The sequence below is a fragment of the Sceloporus undulatus genome, chromosome 6, assembly GCF_019175285.1.
Source record: "Sceloporus undulatus isolate JIND9_A2432 ecotype Alabama chromosome 6, SceUnd_v1.1, whole genome shotgun sequence".
Taxonomy (NCBI): Eukaryota; Metazoa; Chordata; class Lepidosauria; order Squamata; family Phrynosomatidae; genus Sceloporus; species Sceloporus undulatus.
The window spans coordinates 31365076-31391399 of NC_056527.1; the positions used below are offsets into that span (position 1 = coordinate 31365076).

Below are 26324 nucleotides of genomic sequence, written 5' to 3' on the forward strand. Positions count from 1 at the left end.
CATGTTCTGGAAGAGTTTATTCCTGACGTTTCGCCAGCATCTGGGGCTGGCATCTTCAGAGAATGCTGGCATGGAAGAGAGTTTGAGAAGTGAAGGACCATATATATATATATACTGTATACACACACACACACACACTCACTCCCATGCCCCATGCCTGCATTCTCTGAAGATGCCAACCACAGATGCTGGCAAAACATCAGAATACACTCGTCCTGATTTGTGGAAGGAAAAATGGACTCTCAAGAAAAATGGAGGAGGTGCCCCCAAGAAAAACTCAAACTCATACCCTGATTTTTTGTGGGTTTTTTGGGCTATGTGGCCATGTTCTGGAAGAGTTTATTCTTGATGTTTTGCCAGCTTCTGTGGCTGGCATCTTCAGAGAATGCTGGCATGGAAGTGAGTAGGGTATATATACTGTGTGGACCCTCACTTCCCCACTCTCTTCTATGCCAGCATTCTCTGAAGATGCCAGCCACAGATGCTGGCAAAATGTCAGGAACAAACTCTTGCAGAACACAGCCACATAGCCCGAAAAAAACCCACAAAACTATTTCTATGAGGGGTTTGAGTTTTTCCTGGGGGGGGGCATGTCCTCCATTTTTCTAGACAGTTCATTTAAAAAAAATAAAAATTAAAAAAAATTATTACTATTTTTTCCTTACACAAATCAGCCAGCCAACAAAAAAATAGATTTGAAAACAACACATCAGGAATACAAATCTACTTAATTATTTCATCTTCATAATATATCTTCTGTGCTTTATCTTCCATTGCTAGAAGTACTTGATGTTCCTAAGGCTTTCAAACTGTTTATAAACAACAATATATAGAATCCAACCTATTTCTGACTTATATAAAAGGAATAATATCAGCATACATTTAAAAAGAGAAAAAAATAATTAATCCAGAAATCCAATTGTTTCAGTATTCCCCACTGATTATTTATATGCTTCGTTGTCTGTTCCTAATCTTTTACGTACTTTCCATTTTTCCTAAGACAATTAATTTATCTAATTTTATATCAATTTTAATGCCCACTCTTCTATTGACAGTATTACACATTTTTCCATTTTTGAGCCATTACTATCCTAGCTGCTGTTGTCATATAATACATAATTCTATGTATTTTAAATCTGTTTCTTCATCAAACATCCCTAGTCTTGAAAGTCCATTTTGAGCATGACAAAGAAGCATGGATTGACATTTCTATGAGTGTTTTAGCTTTTCTTTTGGCACATCCTCCATTTTTCTTGGAGGAGTCTCCATTTTTGAGCTTAACTACAAAGCATAAATTTACATTTACTATATATTAAGTGTTTTTAGCTTTTATGTGGGCACATCTTCCATTTTTCTTGAAGGTCCTTTATTTTGAGCATGACTAAGAAGCATTAATTTTCATTTATATTAAGTGTTTTTAATTTTTTCTTCTGGCAAGTCCTCCATTTTTCTTGACTGCCTGGTGTTTTGTGGTGCCTTGCCCTCCTTTCTGGTTAGGACAGTTGGTTATCCTATGGAAGACATGACCAAATAAAAGATAAAAAATACTAATAGAAATATCAATTCATGCTTCTAAGACCTGCTCAAAATGGAGGACATTTTGACATTCCGAATAGAAGGCTGAAATGGAGGACAGAGCCTAGAAATGGAGGACCTTCGGTCACTCTGCGAAGGGATGCCAGAGGACCAGCACCAGCACACCTTTCCAAATAAAATTATGCCCCCAATAGATGCTCACTCACTGGAAGGCTAATATCCAGCCAAGAGTTGAGGACTGAGATATACTTTGGGGCATTTTCCAGAGTCAAACTGGCTGCATCCACACTGGAGAAATCATCCAGTTTGACCCCACTTTAACTGCCATGGCTCCATGCTATGGAATGGAATCCCAGAATTTGGAGTTGATTGTGGCACCAAAGTACTCTGGCACAGAAGGTTAAATGTCTCACAACACGACAAATCCCAGAAAATCCATGAAAGGTCCCAAATACACTGCATAAATAATCCAGTTTGAGACTGCTTTCAGTGCCCTGGCTCAGTGCTAGGGAATCCTGGGAATTATAGTTTATTATGGTACCAGAGCCCTCTTGACAGAGAAGGCTAAATGTCTCACAAAACTATACTTCCTACCATTCCCTAGTATTGAGCCAGGGCAGTTAAAGCAGTCTCAAACTGGACCCAATTCCAGGTTTCCATCCCTTTGTCCCGCATTTTCACTTACCATTTTGCTCTGGGTTTTCCAGAAACTGAATTATTTCTGCAGTGTGGATGCAGCCTATGCTGCATGATGATTTAATTACAGTATATCACCCCACTGCTAAGTAATCTAAAGGTGCATCACTATTGTAGAAATTAAAATAAACCACTTTAAGGGTTGTAACTCCATTCTCTGGAATCCTGGGATTGGTCATTTTACAAGGTCTTGAGCCTTCTTGCCCAAAGACAGCATGTGCCCCCCAAAACTACAAATACCATCATTCTGTAGGATGGAGCCATGGCAGTTAAAGTGGTGTCAAACTGGATTACTTCTGCAGTGTGGATGCAGCCTAATAGACGAAGAGTGCTTTAGGAATATTGGAGTGTGTGTGCCTCATTTCAAGACTGGCTATTTTGTCCATCCACCCCAGGCCTAAATCCAATTGTTTGTCTCAACTGCAGCAGACTGATTGAATCAGTGAAATTTATATAAGGGTTTATTTACCAAGTTCCCCTTATTTTAATAGCTGTACTTTACTTGAGACTAACAGTATTGCCCAGCTCCAGCACTGTCTATTTTGACTAGCAGGTGCTCTTCAGGGTTTTAGCCAGAGAAAGATATTTCCTGTAATTTCACAGATCACCAGATCTTTTTAAAAGGTAGGCCCAGGATTTGAATTTGGGACTGTTTGCATACAACATAAATCATTATGAAGAGAGTTCTTGTAGCACCTTTGAGACTAACTGAAATCTACAAAAGCTCATGCTGCCAACTTCCTTCTTAGTTACTCAAAGGTGCTACAAACTCTCTCTACATACTGATTTTACATATTAATACAGCTGTTTGTTTTAATTCTACCAACGTAAAACGTTGAAGGAATAGCCTGATTCTCATGGGAAGTTACTTTTCCATTGCTAATGGAGATGCAATTTTATTACATGTCTTGTACTGTATAGCCCATTGTCCCTGATCCCCAGATGGCCAAGGAGGAAAGTTGCCTCTGTCTGCATTGAGATCCCTCAGTACCATCTTAGCTGACAACAAAAGTAACATCTGAGACCAAATGTAGGCCTGTGACTCTAAGACTGGCATTTTTTCTTCTCCTATATTATTTTTTAACATCTTAGCCTGATGAAAAAGCCAGTGAAGCTTTGAAAGTGTGCATGATATGTATTTTGTGCATTTCACTTGACTAATAAAGGTATCTCTTTTTTTTTGTGAATGTAAAGCATATGCTCTATAAGTGAGTCTCTTCCTAAGTACTTGTCTTACCTCTTGTGTGTTTATGTTTAGAGTTTGGCAAAGTGACTTTTTGGATATTGTCGGAATGTACAAAAAAGTAATTTTTCCAAGCTCTGGTATTTATGTACTGATTGTATTACACCAGCTGCATTTTTTTTAAAAAAAGGTATAGCTTTATAAAGAAAGGCAGCCTGAGAATCATTACATAGAAACCTTCAATGGTTTTGTGACCTTTCCATCTACTGACATCAGCCTCAGGGACTGTGACCCCCAAGCAATTAAATGCAATCTAGTTCTCCCTGCAAAGAAACCATTATATTTTGTAACTATGTTACCTAGAGTATACAATATCTATGATTTTTATGATTTTGGTTCAGATTATTTGGCTTATTAGGATCACCATATCTAATGCCAATTTCACATATATAATTATAGAATTTTGCTATGTTTTAAGCCTAAGGGGGCCTCCCCCTCCAAGAAAAATATGGAAGTGAGTAGAAGCCATTTTCAGTTCTGAAAAAGTGCCCCCTTGAAACAGCCCATACACAGCAAATCTGCCCGTTCTCCCAGATGCTTTGGAGGGGCTTATTGGCCATTTGGGCAAACATTTTTCACAAATGGGGGAGAGACATGAGTGTGCATGCTTTCTTAGGATTACATTTTGTCAAATCCTGGACTGAATCGTGGTAATTATTTCTATAATTATCTCTGCATGCAAATTATATCTTGGTGAGATTCTGACTGAGAGTTTGAAATCCCCCTCCATAAACTGCAAATCTGACAATTTTACAGGAAGTTGCCATAGCAGTTCTCTGTTCTCCTGTGTATGCTCACTTTTTCTTATTTACTGATTATAGGCCCGGTTGAGTCGCAGTTAAACCTCCTCTCCATAACTCTTTCATTGTCATTTTCAGCTGTGTTATAACCTTTTATCCACTGTGCAGATCAGGGGTAGGCAACCTGCGGCCCGCGGGCCGGATGCGGCCCGGCAAGGCCTTGGGACCGGCCCCCGGCCTGGTCCTGCCACCGATTGCCGCTGGGGCCTTTGGGGGGCAATTGTCTATAGAAGCCTCAGAAACATGCATTTATATTAACATTTTTTAAAGAATCAGCAATTTTTTTCACGTGTCCTCCATTTTTTTTTTAAAAGTGTCTTCCATTTGAAAATTTTGTCCTACATTTGTCCTGGTTTATTTATATATTTAATTTTTTTTAAAAAAATATTTAATTATTTATTTTTTGGCTTCGGCCCCCCAGTTGTCGGAGGGACAGCAACCCGGCCCCCGGCTCAAAAAGGTTGCCTACCCCTGGTGCAGATAGTCAAGGATGAAACACTATGAGCCTTATCACACTAGACAAATCCTAATCAGAAACAGGATTTTAACGTGTTTCTCCCAAATGGCAATAACACGAAAATAAAGCGAATGGAAAGTGGACAAAAACGACACGTTTTTACTTTGGGTAACTTTGTTATTGCTGTTTGGGAGAAATGTCATAGGAAAAACTTCCCAGATTTGTGGGTTTTTTCCACTTTTAAATCCTGTTTCTGAGCAGGATTAGTCTAGTGTGATAAGGTCCTATGTTTAAATATGTTTAACCATGCGAATATGAAAAGGTGAGAGAAATGAACCAGAAGGAAGAGATTGATCAGCCCTTTTCTGGGCATATTCCTTTACCCTGTTACCAGTTTTGTATAGCCGTCTGGCCCCTATTGGATTACTTAATATGCTGAGAACACCCAAATGATTAGCTTCTTCCCCCTCTTTTTGGAAAATCTGGAAACATTTATTCTTAGCCTTCCAGGAAAATTCTAAATCAGGTATGTTCTATATAGAGAAACAATGGCAATTCCTCCCATTTCCCCAACTTGAGCTGGCCTGAGTGAAAAATAAGGATGGGAACTGAAGGAGTTTCTGCTGTTCTGAGTTATAAGTCATTTAATACTGCAGGAAGAGGCACCACGTTATGATGAGAACGGTTACCTAAAAATGAAGCTCCAAGAGTGTTCCCAGTGCAAGAAAAAACAGGGAGTAGGATATGATTAAGGGTGATACAATACCTCTGCAAAAATAGCATCTAACACACACACACACACACACACACACACACACACATTCTGGGATCAGTAGTTTTGTGAGACATTTATCCTTCTTGTTAGAGAGCTTTGCTGCAACAACAAACTACAAATCCTAGGAATCCATAGCATTGAGCCATGGCAGTTAAATCAGTCTCCAACTGGATTATTTCTACAGTGTGTTTTGGACCTAAATGAGATGTATTGCTGAGGAAACATGCATAGGATTTCTCCATTGTGGTAGAATTCAAAGATATAGCCATGTTAGTCTGTAGAATCAGTACGTAGAGAAATCTTGTAGCACCTTAGAGACTAATTGAAAGAAATTGTCAGCATGAGCTTTCCTAGACTTCAGTCTACTTCCTCGGACTGTAGTCTACGAAAGCTCATGCTGACAATTTCTTTCTTTCAGTTAGTCTCAAAAGTCTCTCCACATACAGGATTTTTCCATATAGTTTTTACACCAAGGTGGCCAGTTGGTGGGACTGTCCAAAAATGTTGCTGGACTTCCAGCTCGAGCCAACATGAACCAATGGGCAGGATGGCGGTGATTGCAATCCAATGATGGTTTTTCTATATGCTTAGTTTGCTTCTCTTTCCCCAGTGTTTCCCATGTCATATTCCAAGCTCCTCTATTGTTTTGCCTCCACAGCGTAGCACACACAAAGGGCCAGACGTTTCCTCAGCAAACCCATTTCCTGAGCAACTCTCAGCAAGCTTGATGTTTCCATTGTAGAGAAAGTAGAAGCACACATCCTGTCTCTAATGGCCTTCCTTTCCCCCCAGCCCCAGCCCCCTGGCCTACTCCACACTCACTTCATGGACACTGGGAACTATCCTTTGCCGTGCCTTTACCCACAGTACAGGTGTGGGAATCCCACATGAAATACTTCAAGGTAGAGCAAATTCTCTAGGAATTTATTTCTTGGCAACCCAAGTAAAATCTGGTTTCCTCTCTCTGTGTGTGTGTGTGTGTGTGTGTGTGTGCTTTGGGCAGTTTGGGCATGGCATGAGGGAGAGAACAGGATGGTTGGTTTTCCATGCATGTTTTTAATGCCTCATTTTTGGTTTAGGACCAGGGAAAACTAGAGCGTGGAGGAGGGGGGATCCAAACTGTGCTGTTTAAACAGATTAGGATGGATTTCTGCTGATGAATTAAAATCCTGAAAAGAAAGTTACTAGGAGCTCAGGAGGCTGGCAGGGGAATTGGCTGGTAAGAAGTTGCTACTTCAGGGAAATTAGGATAAAGTTAAGTTGTTTCCAATCTAATTTAACCCCATCTCTCCCACCCATTCTCTCTCTATCTCTCCCCTGGTCTTCCTGCTCTAAAGCAACGATGCCAGCCATCAACATAGAAGATCTGAGTGAGAAGGATAAACTGAAAATGGAAATAGAACAGCTCCGGAAAGAAGTCAGGTTGGAAAGGCAACCTGTGAGTACTCCCCTTGTGGTTTTAGCCTTTAGATTTGGGCAGAGGAGCTTTTTGAAAGAGTTCCTGTTTCCAGGGGAATATCATCAGAGCTCTGCCGTGGAGGTTTGGAAGCTGAGGGTGGGAAGAGGTGTTTCTGCAACAGGTTAGTTGGAGTTATTGTAAACTAAGCCATTTGGCAAAAGACTGCCTGTTCTCATTGAAGGTTCTGAGAAATGAGGCCCAGGTTGTTGTTTTTTACTTTGCAGGGGAAATCATCACCAGCAGTTCTCTCTGGCAAGCTAAAGGAAGCTCTGGATTTTCTAGATTTAGACAATAACAAACCAGCCTCACCCTGATCCCTCTTAATACTTCAGGCAACGAAGTAGTGAACACATACAAGATTGTAGATGGGAGTGGGCAGTATTTGATTTCACTTGTCCAGCTTTAACTAAAAACTAAACTCAAAAGCACAGCCATTTAACATTTTTACAAATCTAAGTAATTTTCTCCTCTTTTTTGTCATCATGTTGATTTTTATTGGATATCTTTCTGATTGTAATATTATTATAATTGAGCATCACTACTGCCTGATAGTTATGTAGTTATGGGCACTTGCAACAAAATACTGCAGTGCAGAGTGCTCTCTCTCCAGCATTTTAGGGTCTTGGAATATTCCTATAGAATTCTGAATAGCATTCACATTCAAAAACCAATAGAGTGATGGTAAGCGCAGCACAGATAAAAGGAGGTACTGTACATCTGTACATAGCTGTGTTTCCCAAACTTTGGTCCTCCATGTGTTTTGGACTTCAGCTCCCAGAACTCCCAGGTGTTTTGGATTTTAGCTCCCAGAAACCTAGCCAAGTTGGACAACAATCAGGAATTCTGGGACCCAAAGTCCAAAAGATCTGGAGGACCAAAGTTTGGGAATCACCGAGTTAAATGGTGGAATTGGGTATCATATCATGCAGGAATAGCTGGCGACTTGGAAGGTATTCAAGGGGAATGGATAAAGACCATAAGATGAATTCACAGAGGCAATCAATCGTTGTGAATAGAAAACTGGACTAGTTAGGGCTTTGGTCTGACCCAGCATTGCTCTTATAGTCTGTGTTTACATGGATTCTGTCTCAGTTTGGTAGACCTTAGAAGAGTTAGGGTTTTGGACTGCACCTCCCAGCATGGCTATGAATTTTGAATTGGGCTGGGATTGGGAAGCAAATTGGTAACAAAACAAAATGTGGGGAAAGTTTGAACTTGCTCCATTTAGCTAGTAGCAGCTTTCTGGACCTGTTAATGTTTCTAAGGATTCTTCAAAGGCAGCCCTCAAGTAGATCATATTACCGTATATACTTGACTATAAGTATATAAATCGAGGGCAAGTTTTGGGGCCAAAATTATGGATTTTGATATGACCCCGTGAATAAGTCAAGGGTAATAGGGGCATGTAATAAAGGATGTAAAGGACAAAGTATAGAAAAATAAAGCTAAAGAACTATTTGTGCACATACTAAAGGCTGGATCGATGAGAGTGTAAGGTGACCAGGGCAGATTAAACTCTTGCTTTTCACCTTGTGTTAAAATACAGTACTTACATTGACCCATGGATAAGTCACTCAGGTTTTTGAGGTCAATTTTTTAACCTACAATTCTAGACTTATACATGAGTATATACATTAGCTAGAGCAGGGGTTCCCAACCTGGGGATCGCCAGGTTGGGAATTCCCCCTCCCCTCCCCTTTTCTCTACGGGTGCCGGCGCTAGCACAGGCACCACATGGGGAAAAGGGGAGGGGGCGGGGCTCCCTCCTCTTTCCCTTCTCCTTGCGAGTGCTGGCCCTGGCACAGGCATTCGCAAGGGGAGGGATGGGGCGGAGCCGCCTCCTCCTCCTTGCCTCCCTTCCCGCGGCTGCCAGACAGCCGCAAGGAGGAAGGAATGGGGGAGTCCCCTCCTCCTCCTTCCTCCCTTCCTGCAGCTGCCAGACAGCCACGGGGAGAAGGGAAGGGGGTGGGGGGTCCTCCTTCTCCTTGCCTCCTTTCCGCAGCTGCCAGACAGCTGCAAGGAGGAAGGGAAGGGGGTGGGGGTCCCTCCCCTCCTTGCCTCCCTTCCCGCAGCTGCCAGACAGCCGCGGGAGGAAGGGACGGTCGGGTGCTGCTCCTCCTGTTCTCCCCGCGGCTGCGCAGGCAACCACGGGAGAAGGGAACGGACTGCAAGCCCAGAGGCCTTTGTGGCTGAAGTCCCACCCCTTCTCCCCTGAGCCTCCTAATTGGGTGGGAGGCTGGGAAGGGGCGGGACCTCCGGCCGCAAAGCCTGCTGGGCTTGTAGGTGCTGGAAGTCCCGCCCCTTCCTGGCCTCCCAACCACAGGGGGCCACGGGCGGGACTTTCCTCCCCAATGGGGGTCGCGGCCCAACAAAGGTTGGGAACCGCTGAGCTAGAGCTTAAAATTAAGGTCCCTCCTGGTCTACAATTCCTAGAACCTCCAGCCAAGACTATTATTATTATTATATTATTATTTTATTTATATAGCGCTGTAGATTGCAAAGCGCTGTTAGAAAAACAATAAATATATAATAGTAAACCTGCCTAGGGTGTACAATCTAGATGGACATTTGCTGTGCTGGGGGAGGGGGAGGAAGTTGCCCAAGCTCTAATTGCCGTAGCCCAATCTGAATGTTACTGGCCTTAGATGCCTTAGGCCAGGACTGTTTTCTCCATGAAAGGCCTTACCTGGTGAACCAGCTGAAACCAAAAAATAAAAAGGTATTCTGGCAACTATGGGTACCTTGACATCCATAGGGAACCTACAAACTGTGAATTTGATTATTCAGGGGGAATACAATGTGTTTTATGCCTAAAACCAGGTCAGCGGAATATTACTCTAAGGTTACCTGTATTGTTTTATGGATTATGTCTGTTCATCTACTTTCACTCTGCCACAGATTATACTTATTTTACCATAGAGTTGCAGGACTAGCTGGATTTTCTGTCTGAAAGACCAAAATGGTTGGTCTGCCTCTTCTCCCTGACGAACCACAGTTTTGGAATTACGACACGAGAAATAGCCATTGACATAAGCCAGAGAGCGATGACACAGCCAGAATAAAATGCAAGCTACAATTACAAGGAAAGGGGAGGAGTGTGAATAGCCTAATTATGGGGTATGTGAGCAGAAGGCTAAATCTGCACTTTTTTATTGCTTAAGTACAAGCAATGGCAAGCAGCCACGGTGTAGTGTAGCGTAGAAGGAACAAATAGTCCAGCAGCTGTGGAGGTGGAGTGGTGGGGAGTAAACTGTGCACCAGTTAGAATTATGAATGGCGTGATAAAAATATTTTCATGAGATAAACAAATGAAGCATTCTTGACTAAGCTGCGGACTACTTGTTTGTGCAAAAGCAATGGGTTGCAATTGAAGATGAGCTCCCCCACCATCTCTCTCTGTCTCTCTCTCTCCACAACCCCACATCTGAGTTTTCTGGCAGATGTGGGCAACTGTGCAAGGGGCAAGGACTATTTTCTTTCCCTTTGCCTGCCTTGTGGGCCACATCAGCAGATTCCAGTGTGCCCGAAGTAATGCAGCATCATCTCGGCCATCATTTTGTTCAATTTTAAACTTCTTTTTATTTTACTTTTTCTGTATTGGGGGGTGCTTTGGAGGGTTAGCGGAAGACTTGGACCAGTTTGGGCCCAAAATCAGCCCTCCAATTAGGAGGGTGTCAGGGATTCAGGGCTTGCTTAGGGGATCCCAAGGGCTACACGAGGCCCACAGACCATACTTTGCTGATGTGTAGACACTCATTTATGACAGGATTTAGCCCTGGAGCAAATTCATACCTCTAGGCAGTATTTAATTATATCCATTGTTGATTTCTTGGCTCACTGTGTCCATATGTTTTTACTGAGTGTCTCTATGTCTTTACTCGGTATTTATTTGGACCAAAAACCCTATACTTAAAATGTCTTTGCTGTATTTTTCCAGCTATGGTAACTCATGGCTTTGATCACATCTCCATCCTTCCCTGCCTTCTTATAACACAGCTGGACTTAAGGGATGAGAAGAGATAACCAGGAAATGTAGACAAGCTAAATTGGGGTCCCTTCCTCTAAAACAGTGGTTCCTAAACTTTAGTCCTCCAGATGTTGTGGACTTCAGCTCCCAGAGTTCCTGACTGTTGGTCAAGACGGCGGGTTCCGGGAGTTGAAATCCAAAATACCTGGGAGGATGAAAGTTGGGAACCACTGCTCTAAATGTTAGGAGATGCTGTGATTCTATCAGGTCACCCAACAGCAATGCAGATGGCTGGATATACTCTGACTTTTCACTGAATGCATCTGGGAGGTGATGCTAGGGAGGGAAAGCATCATTTGGTGGCAAAAGGTATGAGAAAGTCCAAGGTGATCCTGGCTGTGGGGATCCTCCTCTTGTATTAAATATTTTACTTTGAGCCCAGAAACTTAGACAGAGCTGGGCATGATCATTCATGGTTCAATAAACTGCAGGTTAGACAAATGCAATCAACCCTTGCAAAGGTCAATAGTTTTAAACTTTCAAAACTTCTAGGATCGTTGTGTGGAATCTGTTTTTTGGACATGTATCATTCTGTTTACTTATTGGTTTCAAGGTCTAGTTCTAGCAAGTGGGGACAAAGTGTGAGCAGATCCTCACATTGGCTATTCTGGCTGGAGCTACGGACCTTGCAATTCAACAATATCTGGAAGGTGACATGATTTCCACCCCTGCATTAATGACTGCCATATCCCTTGATGACTATCCTCTTGTAACTTTCCTGGGAGTAAAACCTGTTGTACTTTGTCATGCTTACCTGTGGATAAACTTCTACATCTGTGCTATCAGTAGATGGGCACATGCAACAAAACCTTTGTAATCATGATGTAATTTCTTCCTTAGATACCTGGCTGTACCACTGCTTACCTTTTCATACAGAAGACAAACTTTGTCATACTGTAATGGCTGGTTGCCTTGCTGCTATGGAATTATAATTACTGTGTTTTCACTGCGTATAAATAATCTTTGCAATTTATTTTATTTACTCTTCAAGTAACTAGTTGTTATGAAACTTATATTTTTCTAAAGACTGTTTTAAACATAATCAGCAAGCAAAAAAACAAAAACAAAAAAACCCCTCAACAAACCTACTAGATAAAGGTGTACGTAGTGTTCCCCACCACCCACCAGAGCAAATGGGAAACTGATGGTGCAAGCAAAGGGTGGGGGAAAATGTGAAAAGTTAGGGGGCTGCATTAGACCCCTAGGAGAACTTGGAGGGCTTTTTAGGTCACCTCCCCAAAAAATGCCCCTACAGGGTATGGGGGCATTTTTGCTATGTTTTGGGTTTCTCCTGGGCCTGAATGGCAAAATGTGGTGGCAAGCACCCCCTGAGCCACAGTGGACATTTTTGAGCTTTTGGGGGCAAAAATGTTTTTTTAATTACAAAAGTGTTGTTGTTTTTTACCCTGGGCAGTCCAAGGGGCTCCAAAGATGATGGGAATGCCCTCCAGACAACCTAAAGGGCATCTGGGGGATTCGGATCCCCCCCCCCCAAAAAAAAAGAGGAAGGAAGGAAGGAAGGTTGCATTTTATTTGTTTGTTTGTTGTTTATTACCTTGAGGGGCACCAGGGCCACAAAATTGCCCCAGGAAGCTACATTTTGTCTACCTGGTGTAGTTTATACAAGTGATGTGAGTTTCTAATGCTAGTTAATTTGGGGAACAATGATTGATAACAAGCAAGATGAAAATTGACACAGAGCCAGATTATATTTTTGCCTCTTATGTTTCACAAAACACGGAAATCAGAATGATATAGGTACAACCAATATATATATAAATATTTTAATAATATATATATATATAGAGAGAGAGAGAGAGAGAGAGAGAGGAGAGAGAGAGAGATAACACACAAAATCATCCACTTTGTGTTCTTCTGACTGTTGAAGATAGCTATAGGCTAGTTGAGCTAACACTAAACCACTGGTTGTGCTGAACCAATCCAGTTAGGACAACTGGAAATTATTTAGGAAAACCCTCACCCCAGCCTAACTTTTGCTGGCATTGTGACTATGTCCCTAAATAGGAGATCTGAATTTATTTAATTTAATCCTTTACTTGTCTGATTCTTTCTTTACCCTTCTTTGCTGTTTCTGTTGGCAGATTTAGACAGCAGAGAAGTTCTGCCCACACATTGCTTTGTCAGCAGATTTCAAAGTAAGGTGGCAGAAGAGACAGAAAACACATATTCATCAAGGATTGCACTGTTAGCCTTGTATATTCAAACCGATTCTCTCTCTCTTTTCCCTCTTAAGGTTTCTAAATGTTCAAGAAAATCAAAAATTACATTGAGGAAAGATCTGGAGAAGACCCACTGGTGAAAGGCATCCTGAAGATAGAAATCCTTTTAAAAGAAAGGCGGCTGCGTTATTGCTTAAATAGGATTTTTGTGAAACTGGAATAATAACAAAAACCTTGAATAATTAGCTCAAGTTCCAGGAGTTCTTGCTGAACCAATACAGAGAAACTGATTTTTTAAAAATGAGAATGGGAATATCTGCTTTAATATCCGTTCCTAACAGATTTTTAAACTTAATGTATCACTAAATACATTCTAGAGGCCATTTCTTGCTCTTTAATTTCCTGTGGCTGCTTGCTTGTTTGAATAATAATAAAAATCTATTTGTACAACTATCCATAGTGTACCTTGGAAAGCAATTCGAGTGCATGGTTAAATGCTTCACTTGATGTGTGTGCATGTGTGGGCAGAATATAAAACTAACTCAAGAGCACTGTGGCATATACTGTCACAAAAAACAGCAGTTCCTTAATACAGAAATGAAACATAACATATTTTTTTAAAATTTGATTCCAAGCCATCTACTTCAGATTAGGTGGCTGTAACGGTTGGGAAAAACGCACCCCAAATGCATATACCTGTAAATAATGAGATCAATGAAACTACTTCCTCATATTTATATATAAGAGGTAAATGTCAGGTTGTTAGTGCCCATTTCTTAAACCAATTTCACTGAACTAAACAAGCCATATTTATTAAAAATCGCTTATTACTGTGTTTTATATATTATTTGTTTAAATTAAAACCACAGTAAATCCCGGACTGAGGCCTATAGTGGGCTGGCATGGAGAAAACTACTTTATATACTCATGTATAAGTCTAGAAATTTTAGTCAAAAAATTGACCGCAAAAACCTGGGTCGACTAATCCAGTCAATGTAAATATTGTACTTTTAACTCTTTTAAACAGGGGAACCATCCCCTGGTGAAAGGCAAGAATGTAATGTGTCCTGGAAGTGATGAAGCCTTTAATTATGCCTGCCAGAATTTGTAAGTTCTTTGGCATCACTTTCCTTTGCTTCATCATTTAGATCCTTTGTTACATGCCACTAAGTTTACCATCGACTTATCCAGGGGTCATATCAATATCCATAATTGTGGCCCCAAAATCTGCCCTCGATTTATACATGAGATTGACTTAGTTGAGTATATGGTATAATGAAGGGAGGAAAGCAACTATGTAAGCTCTAGCCAGGTTTTCCTCTTGTAGTGGCTTGCTAGTCTCAATAGACTCTTGTACTTTTAATAGCTGCGTAGAATAGGAATTTCTGCAGGCGTTGCTTCTTGCACAACCAAGTAACAAACAACAGCTGCGAAATCCTCTCTTCCACACAACCATTAAAGATAAAGGAGCCATCGCTAATTTTTTATTCTGGGAATGCCAGCCACCTGTAAATAAAATTGAAGTAACTTTTAAAATGCACTAAACATAATACCTCCCCCCGCGCAAAGAAATACCCTTTTGTTATTGCTAATGGAATTCAACTTTTATCTCCTGGACTTGGGAATGCTTTGTTCCCGGTGCCACATGGCTAGAAGGTGGAGGGACTCACTTGCATAGATATCCCTCCACAGAGCAACACTGGAGAAAATGAAAGCCTGTGACTAACATCATCATTAAAAAAAATATCCTGTATGATTTTTTAAAACACCTTCATCTGATGAAGAAGCCAGTGGAGCTTCGAATGTACTTTGTGCATTTGGTTGGCTGAATAAGTTATCACTGTTTGTGAATTTTTAATGTTGTTGTACTTTGCTTTATGACCTTCCCTGAGGTTGAGAGAGTGTGACTTGCCCAGTTGACCCAGTGGGCTTCATGGTCAAGCTGGCACTCAAACCCTAGTCTCTAGGTCCTAGTCCAACACTCAAACTACTAAGCCATGCGTCTCAAAAGCTCATACTGCTTATCAGTTTCTCTCAGTTAATTTCACAGGTGCTACAAGATCCCTTTGCATACTGATTTCCTAGACTAATGACTATGTTATCTGTCTGGTGGTGGCACACATTTTTGCTCAGGAACCATCCCTAAAATCATAGAATCATAGAGTGGAAGAGACCACAAAAGAGCCATCCAGTCCACCCCCTGCCATGCAGGACTCTTAATCAAGTATACCCAACAGATGGCCACCAGCCTCTGTTTAAAGACCTCCAAAGAAGGAGACCCCACACACTCCAAGGGAGTTTGTTCCACTGTCGAACAGCCCTTACTGTCAGGAAGTTCCTCCAATATTAAGCGGAATCTCTTTTCCTGGAGCTTGCATCCATTGTTCTGGGTCCTGTTCTCTGGAGCAGCAGAAAACAAGCTGCTCCCTCCTCAATATGACATCCCTTCAAATATTTAAACAGGGCTATCATATCACCTCTTAATTCTTTCTCCAGGCTAAACATCCCACTCCCTAAAGTGTTCCTCATAGGACATGGTTTCCAGACCTGTCACCATTTTAGTCGTCCTCCTTTGGACAGTTTCTCAACATCCATTTTAAATTGTGGTGCCCAGGACTGGACACAATATTCCAGGTGGGGCTTGACCAAAACAGAATATAGTAACCCTATTACTTCTCTTGATCTAGACACTATACTTCTATTGAAGCAGCCTAAAATCGCATTGGCCTTTTTTGCTGCTGCATCGCACTGTTGACTCATGTTCAACTTGTGGTCTACTTGGGCTCCTACATCTCTTTCACACGTCGTCTCCTTAATCCAAGTGTCTCCCATCCTATATCTGTGCATTTCATCCAATATTTTACATTTCTCCGTGTTGAATTTAATTTTTGTTAGCTTTGGCCCAGCTTTGTAGCCTATTCAGGCCATTTTTAATTTTGATCCTGTCCTCTCTGGGGGTGTTAGCTACTCCTCCTAATTTGGTGTCATCTGCAAATTTGCTAAGCATGCCCCCAATAATTTCTGTCATCCATACATCCCTGATGTATGCAACAACAAAAAAAACCACGTTTCTGAGGAGAAAGTTTGCACTGTCAGGGAAGGCAAAAGGTTGTTGATAACAAGTTATAGCTTATAGATGCAGTGGTTTGAATGTTTTAGGACTATGACTCTGGAGGCCAGGGTTTGATTCCCAGCTTTAATAACAACAAGGTTTTGAAGGCACACAACAACAACAACAAAGCTGAAGAAGAAAGAGCCAAGGAGGCGTTCCAAAAAGGGCACAGTTCTGTTTAGCCCTCCTCATCCTCCCCCAGGGACCCAATCTGCGCATGCGCCACGCGGACTCCGCTGCCCTCCAGACATGGCTCTGCTGCGTCGCTGCCGTTTCCTCCCCGTTAAATGCCTCTCGCTGCCGCCGCTATGTTTGCGCAACGGCAGCGCGCCCCTGCGTTCTTTGCGCAGCCAGCGCTCCAATGGCTTTTCCTCAGCAGCAGCAGCAGCAGCAGCAGCCCACCTGATCTACACTGAGGAGCATTTCGCCCTGAGGGAGTCCCTGAGGAAGGTACCTGAGGCGGCCATGTTGGGTGCTTGCCTGCTGCTGGCCGGTCCAGGCCCAGTTCGTGGGTCACAGGCGCCCCCAAACCGTTGACCTTTGGCTATCCTGGGCTTTTCTTGGCGAAATTAGTTCATGGCTTCCCCCTGAGGCTGAGAGAGTGTGACTTGCCTAAGGTCACCCACCCAGGGTTGTCTTTTCATAGGGATTGAACCCTGACTCACCAGAATCATAGTCCATTCATCACCATGCTGACTCTCCAAACTTTTCTGTGTGTTTGTCTTCCAAGTTGTTTCCAAGTTATGGAGACCATAAGATGGACCTATTATCATGGGGGTTTCTTGCCAAGAGCTGCTCAGAAGGGGTTTCCCATGGCTTTCCCCTGAGGCTGAGAGAGTGTGACTTGCCCAGGGTTGTGTTACCCCCCTCCCCATGGGAATTGAGCCCTACTCACTAGAGTCATAGTCCCAACACTCATCATGCTGACTTTCCAAACTTTTTTGTTTGTTTGTTGTATGTCTTCAAGTCGTCGTTTGCCATGACTTCCCCCTGAGGCTGAGAGAGTGTGACCCAATGGGTTTCCATGGCCGAGCTGGGAATTGAAGCCAGGTCCAGTCCAGAGTCATAGTCCGGCACTCAAACCACTAGGCCACACTGTCTCTCCGTGCTAGAGAGCTATTATAAGGCCTTAGTAGCCAAAAAGGGGAACTTTACGATGGCCTTTGGCAAGTCACGCTCTCTCAGCCTCAGAAGATGGCAAATGGCAAGCCTCCTCTGAACAAATCCTGCCAAGAAAAACCAATGATAGGGTCGCATTAAGGTTGCCATCACGTCAAAAACGACTCGAAGGCACACAACAGCAACCCTAAAGGCACAAGGTCCTGTGAGATCTTGGAAGCTAAGCAGGGTCAGCTCTTGATTAGTACTTGGATGGGAGACCACCAACAAAGGTGCTGTAGGTTAATTTCAGAGGAAGGAACCTGCAAAGCTGCCTCTTGAGTATTCCTTGTCCAAGGAAACCCTATGGCAGTGGTACTCAAGCTTTTTAGGTCAGGCCTCACCTAGAATACTTTGGCCAGTTCTGGGCACCACAAAAAGGATGTGGACAAGGTGGAGCGTGGAAGGCAACTAAAATGGGAAGGGTCTGGAAACCATGCCTTATGAAGAGAGACCTAGGGAGCTGGGTAGGTTTAGCCTGGAGAAGAGAAGGTTAAGAGGTGATATGATAGCCCTGTTTAAGTATTTGAAGGGGTGTCATATTGAGGCTGGAGCAAGCTTCTTTTCTGCTGCCCCTGAGACAAGAACACAGAACAGTGGATTCAAACTGTAGGAAAGAGATTCCACCTAAACATTAAGAAGCACTTTCTGATAGTATGAGCTTTCTGACAATGGAACACACTCCCTCAGATAGTGGCAGATTCTCCTTCTTTGGAGGTCTTTAAACAGAGACTGGATGGCCATCTTTCGGGGATGCTTTAATTGAGAGTTCCTGCATGGCAGGGGTTGGGCTGGGTGGCCCTTGGGGTCTCTTCCAACTGTGATTGGATGATTCCCCCGCTTGACATGGTATATGAGTAAAAATATTTTGTTTATTTAACGTGCATATTTTCATTCGCACATTAACATATGCAGTGGGCCCTTGGTATCTGCTGGGGTTTGGTTCCAGGCCCTCCTTGTGGATACCAAAATACACAGGTATGCAAGACCCATTAAATAAAATGGGGTAGTAAAATGGCATCTCTTGTATAAAATGGCAGGACCAAGGTTTGCTTTTTGGAATTTTTATATTTTTAAAATATGTATTTTCAAGCCCTGGATGGTTGACCCTGTGGATAAGGAATCCGTGGAGCCCACGGGCCAACTGTATCCATATTTTAACATTCAAATTAGAACAGTTTTATTTAAATAAGTTCAATATTTAAATCAATTAAATAAATTCAATATTTAGCTCAATATTTAACACCTGTGTAAATTTTTCACATTAAAAAAGTTTGGAAAGAGGAGGAGGAAAAGGGATCAGTGCCTCCAAGTCTTATGCCCTCCTTGAGTAACTAACTCTTGTATCCACCCCATTGAGGTCCCACCCCACCTTCTGAGGACCACTGCCCTATGGAATTCACAGGGTCACCATAAGTCAGCAGGACACATGAAGGCACACAAACACACATTGTGCTTATGTTGGTTTGTTGTTGTGTGCCTTCAAGTCATTTTTGATATATGGTCACCCTTTGTTGTTTGTTGTTAACTGCCCTTGAATGGATCTGACCCATGGTGACCCTGTGGATGAGACATCTCCAAGACCCCCTGTCCTCCTGCTATAAATGTGTAGTGTGCATAACCTTCCTTAGCCCTGTGCCTTCTAGATGCACTGCCTTATAATTTCTGTCACCTCTGCCATTGTGCTGGCTAGGTATGGTGGTAGTTGTAGTCAAATGTATCTATTGGTTGCCAAGTTGGGAAAGATGAACATGTAACGCAGGGAGAACTGTAAAACTTCTGCTCTTAAACACAGCTGCTTGATGTCCAGTGGTTTGGACTGTTATATTTGTGTTGTAATCTGCCTTGATTCCCTCAGGAAAAGGCGGAACATAAATAAATTATATTATTATTATTATTGTTGTTGTTGTTGTTGTTGGCAGACCAAGTCTGAAGAAGGTGAAGGATGAATGAATCCAGGTTGCTGTCTGAAGGCATGTTGAGAAGTTCCACTTGGCACTTTTGGCTGATAACTTGATATGTGGTCCTAATGCCATGTATCCTGTGGAGGGCCTTGGCATTGAGAAGAATCCCCAAATGAGATTTGTTGCCCAGTTCTATCATGTCTCTGTTTTTTTGGTGTGCTAAAGTTTAAAGCCACTAATACTCCGGGAAAGTGCTCTAAGTTCTTGATCATTGCAATTATCTTCTTTTGCATATTTTCTAGCCTACTGCCCAGCATCTATGAAAGCACTAGTAGCTGAGAGTGTGCAATGCAAAACCTGATTGAACTAAATGCAGGTCAGAGAAAACATGCCTGAACTTCACATCACCCTTTCTCCCTTGAACTCTTATTTTGCCATGATAAATACTTTTTTTGGCTTGTATCTTAGATCCTCCCTGTAGACAACAGTAAAGGACAGGGGAAGTTCATCACAGCCACTGGTAGAGGCAATTGCCTTTTTGTGTTATCTTCCTTCTGCATAGAGGCCATGGTCTTGTTTCTCTTTCCCTAATAAAATGCAGTTGACAATTACATTCCAATCTTACTTTGACTCTTGCCACATGCTATTTCTGCTATGTGAAATGTTCTGCCAGATTTTTCAGGCTCTCCAGAAAGGTATAAATGCTAGCTAATGGCAGCACTACAATATTTTAGAGGTGTAGAGAATTCTTGCAGGTTTTCTCATCCTTGATCAGTGTGTCTTTTTGACACATTGAGACAGCCCATTAAAGAAATAGTTGGCCATGGTGAGATGTTCTCATTTTCAGGACTTTTTTTGTGGAGGACAAATTGTTTGCACAACAAGCTTGGGATTGTGTGTGATATCATAGAAAACAAAATACACTGGGGGTTTGCATGCAAAAAATGTGGGGTATTGCATAAAGTTGGTGAAGGCAAAAAAGCAATGAACACTTTAGCTCAACTTTCAACTAATTGCAAAATGGGCATTTTCATGGCCATCAATGTGTGTGGATGTATGTGCCTTTAATACTTGGAACACAAGTGCAAGGACGATTTTGGCTGTTTTCTATGCAGGACCATATATTCCATGATTGAAATGTTCAGAAAAAAATGTGTCTGTCTATTTATTTTTATTTACTACAGTTTTTATCCCACCCTTCCTCTGAGGAACCCAAGATGACTTTCTACATCCTTCATTTATCCTCACAATAACTTTGTGTGGTAACTTAAGTTACGCCTGCGGGATAGTGACTGCTCCAAAGTGTTCCAGTAAGCTTAATTGCTGGATATATACTTGAATTACATTTTTCCAGTCCTGGTCTAAAATTCTAATCTAAGCGTACTACACAGGGTTCTTAAATATTCAACTGCTGCACTAAATTAAAGAAACATAAACTGTTTAAATCTATGTTTTCAGGTAAAACAATCATTGGGCCCATACAGACAGGCCAAAATAAAGCTGCTTCAGGTCACTTTAGAGATATGCTGTTTAAATGATGCATGCGTCCTAAGAGACCAGAAGCCACACCAAAGCCATGCTCCAGGCCCATTCTCTTATTATCTTAAGATATATTTTAATCTCAAACTGAAATCAAGTTAGTGCCTTCAGCCTTGGTCACCATACAGTTATGCAGTGGAGTTAACTCAAGATATGTGGATGACACCATACTACAAGCAGAGTATAGTAAGAACTTGGAATGATTACTTGAAGAAAGTCAAGGAAGAAAGTGCAAAAGCAGCTTTACAGTTGAACATTAAGAAAACAAAAATAATGACCATAGATAAGTTACATAACTTTAAAACAGACAATGAAGACATTGAAATGGTTCAGTATTTTTCATACCTTGGTTTAGTCATTAATCAGAATCGAGACTGTTGTCAAGAAATCAGAAGTCAACTAGAAAGGCACTGATGAAGGGATTAGACAAGATCCTGAAGTGTAAAGATATAGCATTGAATATCACAGTTAGGATTCTCCATGTCATTGTATTTCCAGTTTCTATGTGTGCTGAAAGCTGAATAATTAAGAAAACTAATAGAAGGAAAATCAACTCATTTGAAATGTGGTGCTGGAGAAGAATTCTGTGGATACTGTGTAGATAGTTAAAAAGTTAAATAAATGAGTCGTAGAGCAAATCAAGCCTGAACTCTCCCCAGAAAAGAATCTGACTAAACATTGTCAGATGTAACAGCACAGAGACTCCTTGAAAAATTCAGTGTTCTCTGCCAAAGAAAGGAGCAGTTAGCTTTGCACAGGACAGGGACAGCTGGATCCCAAGGGAAGCTACTTTTCTGTTGCTAATGGAGTAGAATTTTTATTACCTGACTTTTATTGCTCTTTGTCCAAAGTCTTCACATGGCCAATAAGGCGAGTGGCTTTTGCCTGTACTGAAATCCCTCAGTACTATCCTGACTGACTATATCTCATACATAATTTAGGACTACCGTAACATCATCACAATTTTTCTCCTTTATGGTTTTTAACAACTTTTTAACTTTTTAACATCATTTTCTAATGAAGAATCCAGTGAAGCTTCAAAACCTTGCATAATGTATTTTAAGTTTTATAATTGGTCCAATGAAGATATTGCTGCTGTAGGATTTTGTTGTATTAAGTGGAGACTATTGGTCTTTGGACATATCATGCGAAGACATGACTCACTAGAAAAGGCAATAATGCTTTGTAAGGCAGTAGGAAAAGAGGAAAGCCACATTCCAGATGGATAAACTCAATCAAGGAAACCACAGGCCCCGAGACTGCAAGGACTGTTGATGATAGGGTGACATTTGGAGATCTCTCATTCATAGCGTTGCCATAAGCTGAAGTCTATTTGATGGCAGTTTAACAACAGCAACAACAAAGTCCACAACTGCCATTGTTTTTACATTGTTATGTTCCATCATCAATAACAGACCTCCAAGAGTCCTAGTTATCAATAGCTCTGGCCTGCTCTTGCAAAATCAGAGCTGTGACTTTCTTGATTGAATCAATCTACCTATAATGCACTTTTCTCTTTTCAGTTTTACTGTGCATTATTGTCTTTTCCACTGACTCATGTTGTCTCATGATATGTTCAAAATTACAGTTGGCTTAGTTTAATCATTTTTCCTTCAAGTGAAAGTTCAGGCCTTGTTTGCTCTGAGCCTCCTTTATTTGTCTTTTTAGCAATCTATGGTATCTGAAGCAGTCTATGGTATCTGAAGAATTTTTATCTAGGATCGTATTTAAATAAATTGATCTTCTTCCTGTCAGCTTTCTTCCATATATAGAAATCAGAAATAATATGGCATAAATAATCCTGTGTTGCCTTTATACTTCACTGACCTCCTCCATATCTGCCCTTCCCAATCTTCTTCTGATTTCTGGACTACAATCTCCATTTTGATTAGTTGAAGGTGCATTCAACTTTCAACTATTATAGTGTCTTCATTACCCACTTTAAAATTATGTGAATCTTCTGTGGCTATTATTTTTATTTTCTTAATATTTGGCTGTAACCCTGGTTTATTACTTTCTTCCTTAGTTTACCTGAGTAAATTATTTTCTGTTAGTAATATGGTGCCCTCTACATATCTTAAATTAGTGATGTTTCTTCCAATGTTCATTCTCCTTTCTCTGAATCTGATCTCACTTTCTCACTTTCTATATGATACATTCTGTATTGAAAGAGATAGGATCATAAAATGCATCCTTGTCTGACATTGTTCCCCCTCGAATTTTTCAACATTGAATTTGACTATTAACAGAACAGTAAGCTGTTTATGCTATCTGCTATTGGAATCATTCCAGAACTTCTTAATAAGTAGGATAATATCCTATGAACTGAATTAAAATAACCTTCAGTTTTAAAGTGATTATACTTTTGAGTATATGCATAAGGTGCGGTACAGAGCGCCAAAAAGAGGCACCGGGGAGGCGCTTCTCCTTGCTCTGCAGCAGTGCTGTAGCAACCAAATTGCGCTGCACTGCTGCGTAGCAAGAAAAGAGTGCACAGAAGTGACTCATTTTTTGTGGCGCAGCGCCATTTGGATGCTGCTCTGCTGGCACGTCATCACTGTGCACACCATCTGGTGCCGCACAGCTGCAGCGCACCCATGACGTGCTAGGGTTGCAGGGTGTGTGCACGCCCCACCCCCGAGCAACCCTAGCACGTCATGGGCATGCCACAAAGGGCCTGTCTGTACCAGGCCTGAGTTTTAAACAACTTGATGAGGTAACATTGTTTTCATCCATTGTCCCTAGCAAACATTAATCTTAATATTAGCTTTTAAAAGTCTTTATATTATTGCCAAAGAACTGGGTTGGCTCCATGTGTGTTTTTTACTCTTATTATCTTTCTTTTCTTTTCATTAATTAAAGGGCAGAGTTAATGAATTAGTTTGTCACAAGTATATCCAAAATGATCTTTCCTGGCATAGCAGGACACAGTATTGTAGCTCAAATGTGCGCTATTTATTTTGGTCTCAGAATTTGATTAACCATCTTGCTTGCACAAAATCTCATTCCCGCCCCCAGTCTCTCTGGCTCTTATTATACAGGTACCCAAGAGGAGTTCTCAGATACAAATAGTACTTGAGTGGTTCTTTAATTAGGTTTCCCAACATGTGCAAGAGTACTTGTGCAAGCATTTTTTTTTAATATGCCAGGTCGCTTCTCAGCATTCACTGCTCAATTCAAACATGTTTGAATGCAGACATAAATAGTGTGTGTAATTACTAGTAATTATGGGTAAGAGAGTATGCTTGTAGTAAAAGAATTGTTGTTTTAAAACTCTTACTGCAGTTGTGGTGATCTCTCATCAATGACCAATCTCTTCAGATGTTATACTTAAAATCTTGCAGATGATTATTCCATCTTTGTTTCATGATGGAAGAAAGATTCAATGAAAGGTCACTAAGGGACTCTATAGACTGCCCCTAAAGGACAGTGGGATGCCACTGTTTTCCTGGCCAGATCGGGGACGTGGCAACCTCACACCGTGGCCCCGATCTGGCCAAAGGGCATCATAGCTGTGGCAGCACAGCTGTATGGCATCTCTTTGGCACTGAATCACTTGGACTCAGCGCCAGAGGCGCACTATGATGTCACGTGCCATCTGGAGCAGCACACAGTGTCATTGTGCCCTGGGGGTACAGAGTTGGACATGTATCATTAGGACGCTGTGCCCTGACTCTGCCCTGAGGCTGGCCTTTCATGCTGGTCTATAAAGGGCCTATGTGGCTTTAATAGAGATAAAGGGAAATGGGTGATATTCTGTTTTAACAGTTTTGCCTTAGTACTTGAAAGAGAAATCAGCAGTCAGGAGCTGAGGTCTGTGATTTTTTGGATTACATCTGACGGGGCCCAAACAGACAGGCCAAAATAAAGCTGTTTCAAGTCACTTTGGAGGCATGCTGTTTAAATGCTGCATGCATCCTAAGAGGCCAGAAGCTGTGCTAAAGCTACGCTCCAGTCCTAAGGACTGGAGCACAGCTTTGGTGCAGTTTCTGGTTTGGCTCAAGGAAAAGCTCTGCTTTATGGGGAGTGTCTCTAGTTGATTTTTGGGATCTCTTGTACCACAGTTTGCTCTATTCAGCCTTTAGCCCTCTATGTAGCGTTTTGAGTGTGGGTGGGGGGATTACCATGAAAGGAATGTATGGAGATGTCCACTTCAGCCAATTACACATGACTAACCCTGAATTCAGCCCATTAACTGGTGAAAAATAATGTGGACTGATGAGGTAGGACAAAGAACAAAAGCTTGGAAAAGTTATTTTGGATGACAACTCCCAGGCTTGTAGTGGATGGGTTGGCTGGAGGATTCTGGTAGTTGTAGTCCATGAAAAGAACAATTCAAGCTCGACATAAGATACTTCCAAGCTCAGTTCAATGTACTGGTTTTGATCTACAAAGCCCTAAATAGCTGGGCCCAGGATATCTGAAACACTGCCTCTACCTCTATGAGCTTGCTTGAAAGCTAAGGCCCTTAGCAGAGGCTCTGTTACATGTCCTGGGCAGGTGGGTACACATGATAGGGGTTTCTCTGATGTATTACCCTGACTGTAGCACTCCCTCTCAGGGGAAGTGAGACTCCCAGTAGGCAGGTTAGATTGCTATTTTACTTGGTATTTGGTTCTTAAAATTATAGTCTACACTCCTGTATAAATCTAGAAATTTTAGTCAAAAAATTGACCCCCAAAACCTGGGTCAACTTATCCACAGGTCAGTGAAAGTACTGTATTTTAATTCTTATCAAAAAAAGGAAATGTCTCCTTCTCTGAGTAGAATGGCAAAAGGCAAGAGCTTAGTCCATCCCAGGAAAGCTTAAAATAAGCACTAATTCTCTTTACTATCTTTTCTGTGGCACTGCTTCTGGCCTTTTTGAATGCTCCAGGTGGGAAAATGGCCGTGGTCATTTCTTCCTCATCCATCCAGCCTTTAGGGTGAGCACAAACATTTAGGCCTGCTGAATTTTGTAAGTTCTTCATCATAGTTTCCTTAGCTTTATCCTTTACATCCTTTGTTACATAACCCTAAGACCTAAGTTTTACCCTTGACTTATCCATGGGTCATATCAAAATCAATAATTAGGGCCCCTAAACCTGTCCTAGGCTCGCCCCTTTCCTGTGTGAATGGGATCACAGAGTGGGGAAAACTATGGCCTGTTACAGACTGCCAAAATAAAGCTGCTTCGGGTCTCTTTAGAGGTATGCTATTTAAATGATGCATGCATCCTAAGAATCCAAAAGCTGCATCAAAAGCTGCACTCCGGTGCTTAGGAATGGAGTGTGGCTTTGATGCGACCGCCGGACTCTTAGGACCCATGCATCATTTAAATAGCATACCTCCAAAGAGACCCGAAGCAGCTTTATATTGGCAGTCTGTAACCGGCCTATGTGAATGAGCAAGACACCTTTGAGCTTGTTCCCACTTAGGATTTGATACGAATTAAAATA

At 41.7% G+C, this 26324-nt stretch overlaps 2 protein-coding genes across 2 annotated transcripts in view; both read left to right on the plus strand.

Annotated features, from left to right (window-relative positions):
- Positions 1–6287: 6287 nt before the first annotated feature.
- LOC121935216 (guanine nucleotide-binding protein G(I)/G(S)/G(O) subunit gamma-11-like) lies at positions 6288–13370 on the plus strand. The gene is given in 5 exon segments (XM_042476495.1): positions 6288–6409; positions 6845–6963; positions 13265–13316; positions 13319–13342; positions 13345–13370. Coding segments are annotated over 4 exon segments (216 nt in total). The 5' UTR covers positions 6288–6409; positions 6845–6849.
- Positions 13371–16496: 3126 nt separating this feature from the next.
- LOC121933215 (probable acyl-CoA dehydrogenase 6) overlaps positions 16497–26324 on the plus strand; it is a 61593-nt gene continuing 51765 nt past the window's right edge. The window contains exon 1 of the mRNA XM_042472628.1: positions 16497–16735. Within this exon, the coding sequence (XP_042328562.1) occupies positions 16535–16735 (201 nt within the window). The 5' untranslated portion in view covers positions 16497–16534. The remainder of the gene's footprint in view (positions 16736–26324) is intronic.